Genomic DNA, 13,003 nt, shown 5'->3' with positions numbered 1-13,003 from the left:
CCCCGCTGGCTAAAAGCCCCGAAGAGGGATTGTCATGGTGATGTCCGTCCCAGGAAGGGTACTCACCTTCTGAAATCAACTACTCTCACAATTTTTGGAGGAATTTCATGAAGCTTGGCAGGATTCTTTGTTATATGTTAGTAATATGCATATTCCAGTTTCGTTCAATTCAGTCGCATTTTACCAGAGTTGTGGTATAGTTGCCAGCGGGGGATATTGTGCTCTCGGAGCACTTTTTTGTTGCTTTATTTTTTTTTGTATTTTCGGGGGTTTTGTTTTCGAGTAGTTTTTATTTTGTTCTCGGTTGGTTCAGCAACACGCTTTGCCATTTTGTTTTTCTTCTGTAGGGTTTTTTGTTGGTTGGCAAACCAACTTGAAGGTGCATTACCACCACTAACTGGGCTGGAGTGTGGAACAGGAGATATTGGGGCGGGGACCAAATTTTTTAGCTATTTCTGGGGTTTTTTTTGGTTTTTTTTTTTTTAAATACTTGATGACAAAGCTGCCATTTTGTTTTTCTCTACTCACGGTATATGAGCTGATATCTTTGCAGTAGAGTAGCCAAATCAGAGCGTGTGATTGCTCATATCCAGTGAATGTGGATAGAATAAATAGTTATCTAGTAATTAATTTGGCCCTGGCTCCATGTTCAACTTGCTTGAGTGATTTGATTTCTACAAGCACTTGGCAAACATTTCTTACCTTTTTTTTATTCGGAGTTGATTTTCAGCTCTACATGGTCAACAACTAATGGTTTTGGGTGGGGGGGCTTTAATTAATTAATTAATTTATTTATTTATTTATTTATGTACAGTGTGAGAGAAGCCCAAACTTCCTAGCAAGCAGATCAGAAGAAGAAAATTTTCTCTGATTCAGATTCAGCAAAATGTGTGAAAGCAGCCTAAAACTGGTTAAATGAACCGGTGATGAAAATGCAAAACTGGCTCAGATGTTATTTAAAAAAAAAATTTAATTCTTTAGCAAAGCAACACACAGTAGTAACAGGAATGGTGCATAACATGATGGCTTTGTTCCAGGTTCTGCGAGGTGGCCAAAGAGAACGGCATGGACATCTTCCGTGTCTTTGACTCTCTGAACTACCTCCCAAACATGCTGCTGGGAATGGAGGCAGCTGGCGCAGCGGGAGGTGTGGTGGAAGCAGCCATCTCATACACAGGCGACGTCTCTGACCCCATGAGACAGAAATACTCTCTGGATTACTACCTGAAGCTGGCTGACGAGCTTGTGAAGGCTGGCACGCACATACTTTGCATCAAGGTGCAAGATCTTTCCTCATAAACAGGATGATGATGGTTGTGGAGTTCTTTGGGACGTGCTTTCTTTCTGTTTCTGATAATGTTCCCTTTCACATGCTGTCCGCAGTGGTGCTTTTCCTACATAGCTACCACCCACTCATACACTACCATACTGATCCGCTGTCTGTCTCAATCTAAAGCACACACACTTATAAACGATCTCGATTTCACTCTCTCTGGTTTGCTCCAGGACATGGCCGGGTTGCTGAAACCAGAAGCTAGCCACTTGCTGATTGGTGCACTGAGGGATCGTTTTCCTGACACGCCCATTCACGTGCACACTCATGACACGGCGGGCGCCGGCGTGGCAGCCATGTTGGCGTGTGCTGAAGCCGGAGCTGACATCGTTGACGTTGCAGCGGACTCCATGGCTGGCATGACATCCCAGCCGAGCATGGGCGCCATCGTCGCCTGCACCAAGGGAAACAAACACAACACGGGTGAGTTCTACTGATCTTCTGAATGTTTCTTTAAAGTTGCAGTTTGTTATGTTGGGGAGTCGGGTGTTTTTTAAAAGTTGTGTAATGAACACAATTTCCAAATATTTTCGAGAAACCTGAGTAGTAATATCGTCATGCAGTGGATCTGAAAGGTTCTTGTATTTCAGGCTTCGGTTTGTTTATTTTTTCTGGCCCAGAAACAGGGATGAGAATTTTCCGCCGATTGGCGGATTTCAGACTTTTTCAGACCAAAATGATCGTTTTTGAGATCGATGTAAATCCGTTGAGAATTTTTTTTTTTTGGGGGGGGGGTATGATTAACGATCTGTGGTCACCTTATAACGCAGACATCCCAAGTCTCCCAGAAGTTCCGGGAGTCTCCTGCATATTGATAGAAGCAAGCAAGAGCGTGCGCGCGCAACATTAAGGTCTGCATCACGCATCTTAGAATGTGCACGCGCGAGGGAAACTGTATGCAGTGTTGCCAGATACTGCTGACGTTTTCCAGCCCAAAATATTTCAAAACCTGCCAAAATGCACTTAAAAGCACCCAATCTGGCAACACTGCCTGTGTGCCTGTTCATGTAGCGCATGCCAAACAAAGAGCATCTTGATTGGGTTACTCAGCAAAATAAGCCAATCAGCTTTCAGTGTGGGCGGGCTTTTATCTCTTTTCTTGAGGACCGGAGTTTGAGTCAGTGCAGCCTACAGGATCGGCATGGCAGAGGGCGAGCGCGCGCCCCAAAAAATATATATCAATTACACGTCATATATAAGTGTGTATCTTTTATAAATGGGGTTAGCTTATCTAATGTAGCATGTTGGGGAGAATCATAGTATCATATCTATATTTCTGATAAAATTTTAAGTATGATAGCATGTATAACTCTCCTACTTATTGCTCATTTCATAGGGGGAATTGCTGGCATGTGCCGCAGGAGCGTCTGCCCACATTTTTTAGGCCGAGATGAACTTATAGTTTTTGATTTAAAAAAATTTCCAATATGTAATGCCCATTGTACATGCCTGTTCTTTAATTCAAAATCACCATCTCGATCTTCAAATTGACCGTATGGTATATGCATTACATTACACAACATCCTGTCCAGATAAAACCTAGTTAGTACACACAGTTGAAAGGGAAGTGATAAGCGATGTTGAATGTTGCCTGCTTAATCTGCAAGACCTCCTGCTACCATGATAACATCAGAAGAAAGCTTCAGAGAATTATATGATAGAACTTTTTTCTGATTTGCACTTCATTTTAAAGGATTGGAGTATTCAAAGATGAATCACAAAAATGCAGAAATATAATACTGTCGAGCTCGTTTATATTAAAAGGTGCATTGATTTTTTTGAAATAATCAAATGTGAATTGATTTAAAAACAAGTCTCTTGTACCATATTCATCATTTTCACCTGGGAGTCCACCAAGAAGGGGAATTTATTTCCAAATAAATTGCAAATTTTTGCTGATAAAATTAATGGTTTTGGGGTAAAAAAAAAAAAGCCAAAAATAATTAGCCCCATGGGCCCTGCCCCCCCGTGCCCCACCCCGGTTTTTTCAGACTTGTAAAATATTTTTCATTCTCATCCCTGCAGAAATGAGCTCCACCCTCTATTTCGAAAGGATTACTGTATACTTTTCAAAAGAAAAGAAAGAGGTGGTTGGAAGTGATGGAAGTCTTTCTGAATTTTTTTTTTCTTTCAATTTTTAATTCACTTCCCAGGTAGAAGACGGCTGAAAAATTACAGACCGCCCCTTTAAGTAGTTAAAAAAAATATCTCAGGAACAGTGTGAATACTGTAAAATGTATGTTTCGGACAGTTTTTGGGAGTGATACGAGACCACGTTTCTGACACCTACATAATCCTCAGTACCAGAATTCCTGATAGTGTGAGTTTAAAAATTTGCATGAAGCTTCGTGGTTTATTTTATTTTTGTTCCAGTTGATCATGTTGTTTGTACCGTAAAATACCAAATAATAGCCGAGTTCCAATTAACCGCCGAGTTCCCTTTAACGGCCGGGTGTACGCGTGTGTTGTGACAAATAAAGGCCGGTTCCGAATACTCGCCGGGGTCTAAAAAAAAAAAAAGCGTCCGAACGTTCTATCTAGAATCTTGAGGCCCAGCACTTTTCTGGTTTTCTGGTGTTTAAACGATTTTGCATTGCATAGTTTTCTACCGAAACAATATGAATGAATGAATGAATGAAATTATTTCTATAATACTGTTTACAACATTTTGTTACGTGATAATAAACATGCCATTTCAATGTTATAATCTTGGTCTACCGTAATATTTCTTGAGGAATGCAACTCCGTAACTTTTGACAGATGTCTTAGCCACCCCTTTGGGTATACCCAACGAAAGCCAGCGTGTGTGGTGACATTGAGGACTGCAGGTTTCCAAGGTTGGACTGCTGCTTCTGTTAAACGACCTAAATTGCCGAATGCATGCATCAAAGCACACACTGAGTTTTATTAAAGACCTTATACCATTTCACTTGCCCTTACCCATTCGGATCTGGAAGACGCTTTACAAAAAAGGTGAGAGCGTTCTAACATGCATTTCAGTCTGCTCGCGGCCAATCTAATCCAAGCGGCCTTTTCAACAAGTAATCTGTCGTGCAAGTTGGGCAGAAGCACGCGTCAGGCAGGCAACATGTAGGCCTACAAGTCAGTAACCTATTCAACTAACTTTCATCCGAACTTTAAGTTTTCTACGGGGTCGAGCCACCGTACCAACTCACTCGGGGAATAGGCTCATATCGGCCAAATAGGGAGACGTCTTGGAGAGAAACGTGATGCAAGATGACAGTATGTAGCCACTGCAGGTCACTTATTTTTCAGCATAAGAAAAAACCCTTTGGTTTGACACTTCGCACCCTAATTATGTTGCTTCAACGTCGTGCCCTCCATGCAATTTCAGATTGACAGACATCGCGAAGCGCAAAGGGTGGAGGCTGCATGGGTGAGGGTGATAGCAAGTGACCATAACTTTGCAGAGTAATTAAATCACAGTGCTGCGCACAGACAATGGTGTGGTTTCTTGATTATTTTGTAAAGCATGCGCTTAACTAGTCATTAACAGGAAAAGGTGTGTGATTTATCCTTTATCCACCCCGACTGTGCCATGCGAAGATGCATTCTGCGTCTTCAAAATTCCCCGAAGTCGGCACCGTGCTATCTGTAATCTAACTCTAAACAAACTGTAAGTTATACTGGTTAAAAGTAGGCCTATCTGAGAATGATTTTTTTTCCCCGTTTTGAGGTAGATTTTGGGGAAGGTGTTTGTGAAGAAGGAATTAATCGCCTGTTCCAAATAGCCGCCTAGTCTCTAATACGCGCCGGGTCTCTTACGTGATTGAGACAAATAATCGCCCGGGCTATTATTTGGTATTTTACGGTATTTGTGCTGTTTTTTTTCTCACCAAAGCATGGTGTACTCTTGAGCCAGGGCAATATCAAGAGGCAACCAGGGTGTGATGATGATTATTATTATTATTTTTTTTGGAATAAATTCACTCTCACACTGTAAACATTTGTTGCATCCTCTTTATTTTTACAGAAGCACGCTTATCCCCCTGCATTAATGTCTCCTGTTCTAAAGCAGCCCAAGTGGCGCAATCCAAATAACCACGCACACTCCAGTAGTCCCATTTTCATAACCACATGCACTTCTGGCTGTTTGTTTTTATTTATGCAGCTTTTCGTTCACTCATTTTTGTTTTTTGTTTTCCTCCTCCTCTTCCTCCTCCTCCCATGTTTGCATTCCAGCTATTTCAAAACTGGCTCGTGAACAGAACATGACTGACAAGCCCGGTCAATAAAAGGGGCACAGAACATGCACATGGGCGAGGGAGAGAAAGACTGTGTAGGGGTGAGAGAAAACGAGTGAGGAGGAAAAGTGTCTGTGTAGGGGTGAGTGAGAAAAGGGCAGGAAGAGGGGTCAGAATGCACGGGCATCGTTTGGCTGTGCTGAGTGACCGTGTGACCTTTCCTTAATTGAGACCTTACAGCAACCACCAGTGCTTCACCTCATCTCATGAGCGAGAGAGAGAGAGAGAGAGGTCAGTGGAAAGTTTGTCGCATTTCAGGTCACTGGACTGTCAACTAATAATTTAGACCCGACTCACCCCTGCATTAAAAACATCATCTTTAAACAGTAAACCCCTCTTGTGTAGCTAATTCCGATCATATAAGATGGCATTTGGGCCAAAATTGTTAACCTGGCAACGGAGAAAAAAAAAAAATCACACTTTTTTTTTTTTTTAAACTGGACCTTTAAAGTGCATATCACAGGTAAATTCAGGAGCAAGATCAATGTAATTCTCCTATTTTATATTAAACTTTAGTCAAATATCTGTCACATTTTGCATTTTACGCAATTTTTTTTACCTTGCGCAATGCCAGAAAAATTCAGTTGAAATCGAGCCATTTGAGGCGAATTGGTCCGCCTCTGAAAAAACTTGGCATTTGGATTTCCCAGGAAACATTGATTTTCGTGATGTCGCGTGCGGGACGCCTCCTTCTGAATCCTACGTCAGCGCTGGTTTGTTTATGAGAAAACGACCTGGTGGTTTTCTGCAAATTTCTTCAACGTTATCGCGTAATTATTAAAATGGTTAACAGATGTATCGTAGGAGGGTGTAGCAACACCAATCTTGATGGGATTAGTACTCATCGTTTCCCACATCGCGCTCAGGTGACAATTCCATATTTCAATGCAAAATCGCTAGCTGCTAAAGTTGGTCTACACAGGCTGTGCACTGAAACCGTGCAAGCTCGCGCAGCCTGCTGGCGCTTCCGCAGGTAACGTCACGATTCTGGCTACAGACTCCCTTGGGATTTTTCCAGACGTGTTTTGTTATTTTATGTTTTTTCTGCTGTAGACAGATGGCCTTGTGCAAGATTACCCTTCTGGATGAGTATGTAAAGGGACATACTTTCATATATATATATAAAAAAAAAAAAATTTGGTTCAGGATATGCACTTTTACATGGATGCAAACGGCGCGCCTTTTGGCGGATGCCGCCTTTTTCACGGCTGTCTGGGGGACTTGTGTGAATCGCGCAGATCCGATGAGGTTTTTGGGTTTTTTTTGGGGGGGGGGGGGGTGCGTTGGAGTGTCTGATTATAATTTCATCAAAGTAAATTCTGTATTAAAATTACTAAATAAGCAAATGCCGTTACAGTCCATGAAACATAGGAAGTACAAGTATGAGAAGAAAACAGTAAATCAAAAAGCTGCGCACGTAAAGCCAATTACGTAACTTTCGTTGGACTGATGGAAATCCTTGCATACTTGTACTTCCTATGTTTCATGGACTATAACGGCATTTGCTTATTTAGTAATTTTAATACAGAATTTACTTTGAAGAAATTATAATCAGACACTCCAACGCCCCCCCCCCCCCCCCCCCCCCCCAAAAAAAAAACCCTCATCGGATCTGCGCGATTCACACAAGTCCCCCAGACAGTCGTGAAAAAGGCGGCATCCGCCAAAAGGCGCGCCGTTTGCATCCATGCTTTAAGTACTTCCATAAAAGATTGTTCTTCCATCTTTTAGTCTGAGTGCATGGGTTTGAACTTATCATGGTTCATGTAAATTATTATACAAGTCTGACTGGTCAAGGTGTTGATTCATTTCCTGTAACAGCAGCTCTGACAATCTTGCTGGCTGGAATTCAGATTATAGTTTATATTTGTTTCGCTTGTTCAAACGTGCTGTTGTTGCTTCAGTGGTGGGCGTTTTGCAGTCTAAGATGAGTCATTAGCGGATTTTTTTTTTTTTAAAGTTTTGTTCTTTTTTTTAAATATGAAGAAAAACAGAGAATATAATTAGATGTTGAAGATTTATGGAAGGAGTCTCCAGTGTCAGTGCTTTGTAATATTTTTCCTTCAAAGGAAATTTTTTGACGGTTAGGTGGGGTTTACATTAGACCGTATCAGCGGATCATCAGATTAACGTTTTTAAAACGATTAGCGTGCACACAGCAACACCAATACACGATTCGCGTGCACGCAGCAACACCAATACACGGATACGCTCGGCTCCGCAGGCATCCTGCGCTCCAAATCACTCCGCCCTGAACAGCGAGTGCCCTCTGGAGGGTGCGCACTCCGGCCCTGTGCAGCTCACAGAGCGCGCGAGTGAAGTGCACGAGCAGTGATTCGGGACTGAGCCGCTGTGTGTGTGATCCCAGCGCATATCACTTACCACTTGCAAGTGGAAGGATGGCAAGCCTAAAGACAATCATAACTACACAATGGGCAGTATTTGCATCAGTATTTGCAGTATTTTCATACTTTTATACTCTTTAATGAAAGGTGATACAAGGCGGAAGTCCGCGCCGTTTTTCAGCAGTCGCGTCACATGACCAACGCCAGCAAATCAGGAAGGTGGATGTCACAGTGACGTTGTCCAATGACGACGCCAGCTAGAGCTCAGCACAGCGTATCCGCGTATTCTCAATGTTTACACAGCACCGGACCAGACACGATCTGGATTGAATACGTGGACCCTGGCGGATTCCTGTTTCCAGGCGTTTCCAGGCGGTTTAATGTAAACGGACAGTGCATCCGCGAAGAAAACGAGACAGATACGGTGTAATGTAAACTTGGCCTTAGTGTACACTTTCAGGGTGCATGTGCATGTTGTTGTTGTTTTTTTCTTAGGGGGTGAAAAACAGAGCCTAATGAGGGAACAGTTGTTTATAGCTGCTATGATGGCAAAGCCATGGCCTAATGGTTAGAGAAGCAGCTTTGGGACCAAAAGGTTGCCAGTTTGATGCAAAATGCCATTAATGTAATGTAATAATTACATTACACTCATATCCAGAGCGACGTACAACACACCCAGAGCAGCCTAGGGAGCAGTTGGGGGTTAGGTACCCTGCTCAAGGGCACTTCAGCCATTCCTGCTGGGCCAGGGAATCGAACTGGCAACCTTTTGGTCCCAAAGCTGCTTCTCTAACCATTAGGCAGTGGCTTCCCCCAGTAATGTAATAATGAAATTGATAAGAGGAACTACCTTGTCTCACAGATGTTTGATAACATTAAAAGTTACTATAAGTGTACTATGTTTGAACAACATGTCATACTTACTATAAAAGTATGACATGTTCATTATTGAAATAAAATTTGTTCTCACTGGCAAACTGCTGCGCTGCAAGTTGCATCCCTTCAGGATCTCTCATCTCATCTCATTATCTCTAGCCGCTTTATCCTGTTCTACAGGGTCGCAGGCGAGCTGGAGCCTATCCCAGCTGACTACGGGCGAAAGGCGGGGTACACCCTGGACAAGTCGCCAGGTCATCACAGGGCTGACACATAGACACAGACAACCATTCACACTCACATTCACACCTACGGTCAATTTAGAGTCACCAGTTAACCTAACCTGCATGTCTTTGGACTGTGGGGGAAACCGGAGCACCCGGAGGAAACCCACGCGGACACGGGGAGAACATACAAACTCTACACAGAAAGGCCCTCGCCGGCCACGGGGCTCGAACCCGGACCTTCTTGCTGTGAGGCGACAGCGCTAACCACTACACCACTGTGCCGCCCCCTTCAGGATGTGAAAGAAGAAAATAAGCCGCGTCTCTTGGCTAGCATTAAAGCATTGTGAAAAACTCACTTTTTCAGTGCTTGTGCACATACGTTGTGTTTATAGCCTAGGTCACAACCGGACGTACGATTTTTTTTGGCGTTTCCCAAATCGCTGCGTTTTTTTTTGTCCGTGGAGAAAGACGCACGTTGGCCGTAAGTTTGTCTTGCAACCTGAAAAAAACGTAAGCACCCGTAGAGTTTGTTTGACATGACGAAGAACCTCTGCGGCCGGTCTGCGGCTCGAAAATCAGCACGTCACACGCGCGCCCTCCGTGCGTTTCTTGCGTTTTTTGCATGTAGACCGGCCATAGGAGCACGTACGGCCGGTTGTGACCGAGGCATATCTGGAGCCTACCAATACACAAACTCTGAAAGAAGACATCCAGTCTGTCTTTTGTGCTCCTTTTTCAGAAAACGTGCCTTTCAACAAGCCTTTCAGATTTAGCTCCACTTTCTATGCCACAGGTGGTGCTCATTAGCATGATCCCACCCCCTCATCTGAGTGTCTCCACTCACAGCTTGAGAACTACCTTTGTAAATGAATATTCATGAGGAAAGTGCTATCTGATTGGCTGGTGAAAGAAGGGGATGGGGTGAGCAGTGGCTCATTATCATTAAACCCTTTGGTGACTGACCCCTTGAAAATGGTTCCTCCAGGAACGATGACTTTTCAGTTGTCAAGACAACGGAAAAACTAAAATACAAAAACAGAAAGATACGTCACAATGCTCTTGTGCACAAAACAAAATGCTCTTGTATTTTAGTTTTTCCGTTGTCTTGACAACTGAAACGTCATCGTTCCTGGAGGAACCATTTTCAAGGGGTCAGTCACCAAAGGGTTTTAAAGGAACAGGTGCACAAATGAGCCGTTTCGATCAGAGCTGTTGCGGCAGGGTGAGACGGTTAGCTGCGGGGATTTATCCTTGTGGTATTTAGACCAAAGCATGTCACAGACATTTGATTAGGACCTCAGGGAATCGTGTTAACTTGTGGAAAAGGGGTATCATATGTCGCCTTTAACTCCACTTCAAGTCAGGTCACATCACACTACGCTGTTGTGGATTGTTTTCCTATAAACTCATGCCCTGCTGTGTTTTATTCTTTACTTAACATTATCTAATAGGAAGCAGTAGTAGTAATAGTCTTGTTTGTTGGCGTATTTTGAAGGTTTGGCTACCGTTCCAGTTACAGAAATCACTGAGAATACAACCCCTGGCAAAAAGTATGGAATCGCCAGTCTTGAATGAGCACTCATTCACACGTTTTATTCTGTAGAACAAACTCAGATCACAAACATGATACAATAATAAAGTCATTCCAAAGTGCAACTTCTTGGCCTTCAGAAACACTAAAAGAAATGAAGAAAAAGCATTGTGGAAGTCAGTAAATGTTACTTTTATAGACCAAGCACAGGGAAAAAATATGGAATCACTCAATTCTGAGGAAAAAAATATGGAATCATGAAAAACAGACAAACAAAAGAACATTCAAAACATCACTAGTACTTAGTTGCACCACCTCTGGCTTTTATAACGGCTTGCAGTCTCTTAGGCATGGACTTGATGAGTGACAAACAGTATTCTTCATCAATCTGGTGCCAACTCTCTTTGGTTGCAGTTGCCAGATCAGCTTTGCAGGCCGGAGCCTTGTCGTGGACCATTTTTTTCAATTTCCACCACAAGTTTTCTATTGGGTTGAGATCTGGACTATTTGCAGGCCATGACATTGACTGGATGTGTCTTTCACCAAGGAATGCTTTCACAGTTTTTGCTCTATGGCACGATGCATTGTCATCTTGGAAAGTTATTTCATCATCCCCAAACATCTTTTCAATTGAAGGGATAAGAAAACTGTCCAAAATGTCAATGTAAACCTGTGCATTTATTGAAGAAGTAACCACAGCCATCTCCCCAGTGCCTTTGCCTGACATGCAGCCCCATATCATCAAGGATTGTGGAAATTTGGATGTTTTCTTCAGGCAGTCCTCTTCATAAATCTCACTGGAACGGCACCAAACAAAAGTTCCAGCATCATCACCTTGTCCAATGCAGATTCGTGATTCATCACTGAAGATAACTTTCAGCCAGTCATCCACAGTCCATGATTGCTTCTCCTTAGCCCATTGTAGTCTTGTTCTTTTCTGTTTAGGTGTCAATGACGGTTTTCTTTTAGCTTTCCTATATGAAAATCCCATTTCCTTTAGGCGATTTCTCACGGTTCGGTCACATACTTGTACATTGACTCCAGCTTCCTCCCATTTATGCTTCGTTTGTTTTGTTGTACTTTTTCGGTTTTCAAGACGTATGGCCTTAAGTTTTTTGTCTTGACGCTTTGATGTCTTCCTTGGTCTACCAGTACGCTTGGCTTTTAAAAGAGCAATTCCAGCGTTATGGACGTGACACTTGAACTCAAAATGGCAACAAATGACCCAGTGCATGTTTTATTGTCTCCCAGTATTTAAACAGGTGTTGCATATTTTAAGGCTGTACCATACTGGAGAAGTGATAGAACAAGAACAATTCCCATAGTACATCTAGGGCATGCCAGAAAATGCCAATAAAAGATGCGTTATGGATGTGACAGAAAAAGTATCACTTTTCTTGGGTGACTACATTTTTATCAAACTCTGTGAAATTGTAAACCTAATGTCGAAATGGAGATATCCATTTGATAGAGAGGTCCAAGGTGAATATTAAAAAATCTTTGTTTAAAATATTTTGTATTTCATGCAGAGTTTCGGAAGGAAAAGTCAGCGTTATGGATGTGATGAAATTCCGTTATGGATGTGACGCGTCTGAAATAGACATGGCATATGTTTAGAAAATCAGCAATTTAACCACCATAACCCTTTGAAAAACTCTCTAAATATCAGCTAAAACTATCAAAGTTCTTAAATAATATTTAGGATGGCTATTGTTTTACAGATTTTAGCATACATTTCTGTGGCTTGTGGCAATAATATAGAATTGTACATGATCAAAGTTGATTTTAGCTTGGGTTTTACATTATAAGAAAGAAAGACTGACAGTGACGTATTAGGTGATCAAAATGTGACAAATTGGTTCAACTTATTCACATCTGTAAAATACAGGCCTAGGTGAGATCTCTGGGAGTGGTTTTGATGTATTACATGTTGCTTTATTTTTGCATGGTGAGGTTGACATTTACATGGAATTGCCCAAAACCTTCCCATGCTGTTTGTACTTGGTCCATATCTTAGATACAGCTGACTGTGAACAGCCCACATCTTTGGCAACCATGCGTGAAGAGTTACCTTCTTTAAGAAGTTTGACAATCCTCTCTTTTGTTTCAAGAGACATCTCTCTTGTTGGAGCCATGATTCTTGCCAATCCACTTGGTCCAGCAGCCCTCCAAGGTGTGATAACTGCGCTGTTTCTAACTGCAGACTAACGAGCAGATCTAATCTGAGGCAGGTGTCAATTTAGAGAAAGGAAATTGACTGAGTCCTTATTTTCTACCTGAAAATTGAGTGATTCCATATTTTTTTCCCTGTGCTTGGTCTATAAAAGTAACATTTGCTGACTATCACAATGTATTTTCTTCGTTTATTTTAGTGTTTCTGAAGGCCAAGAAGTTGCACTTTGGAATGACTTTATTGTTGTATCATG

At 42.2% G+C, this 13,003-nt stretch overlaps 1 protein-coding gene across 2 annotated transcripts in view; it reads left to right on the top strand.

Annotated features, from left to right (window-relative positions):
• Window positions 1–13,003, top strand: part of pcxa (pyruvate carboxylase a) — a 493,922-nt gene that overhangs the window by 406,630 nt on the left and 74,289 nt on the right. For both annotated transcript variants that reach the window (XM_060936332.1, XM_060936333.1), the window contains 2 exons: window positions 1,038–1,278; window positions 1,507–1,756. In XM_060936332.1, coding sequence (XP_060792315.1) covers window positions 1,038–1,278; window positions 1,507–1,756 — 491 coding nt within the window. The remainder of the gene's footprint in view (window positions 1–1,037; window positions 1,279–1,506; window positions 1,757–13,003) is intronic.

The sequence above is a fragment of the Neoarius graeffei genome, chromosome 12, assembly GCF_027579695.1.
Source record: "Neoarius graeffei isolate fNeoGra1 chromosome 12, fNeoGra1.pri, whole genome shotgun sequence".
NCBI classification, from domain to species: Eukaryota; Metazoa; Chordata; class Actinopteri; order Siluriformes; family Ariidae; genus Neoarius; species Neoarius graeffei.
This window is presented reverse-complemented; position numbering and strand designations above follow the sequence as displayed.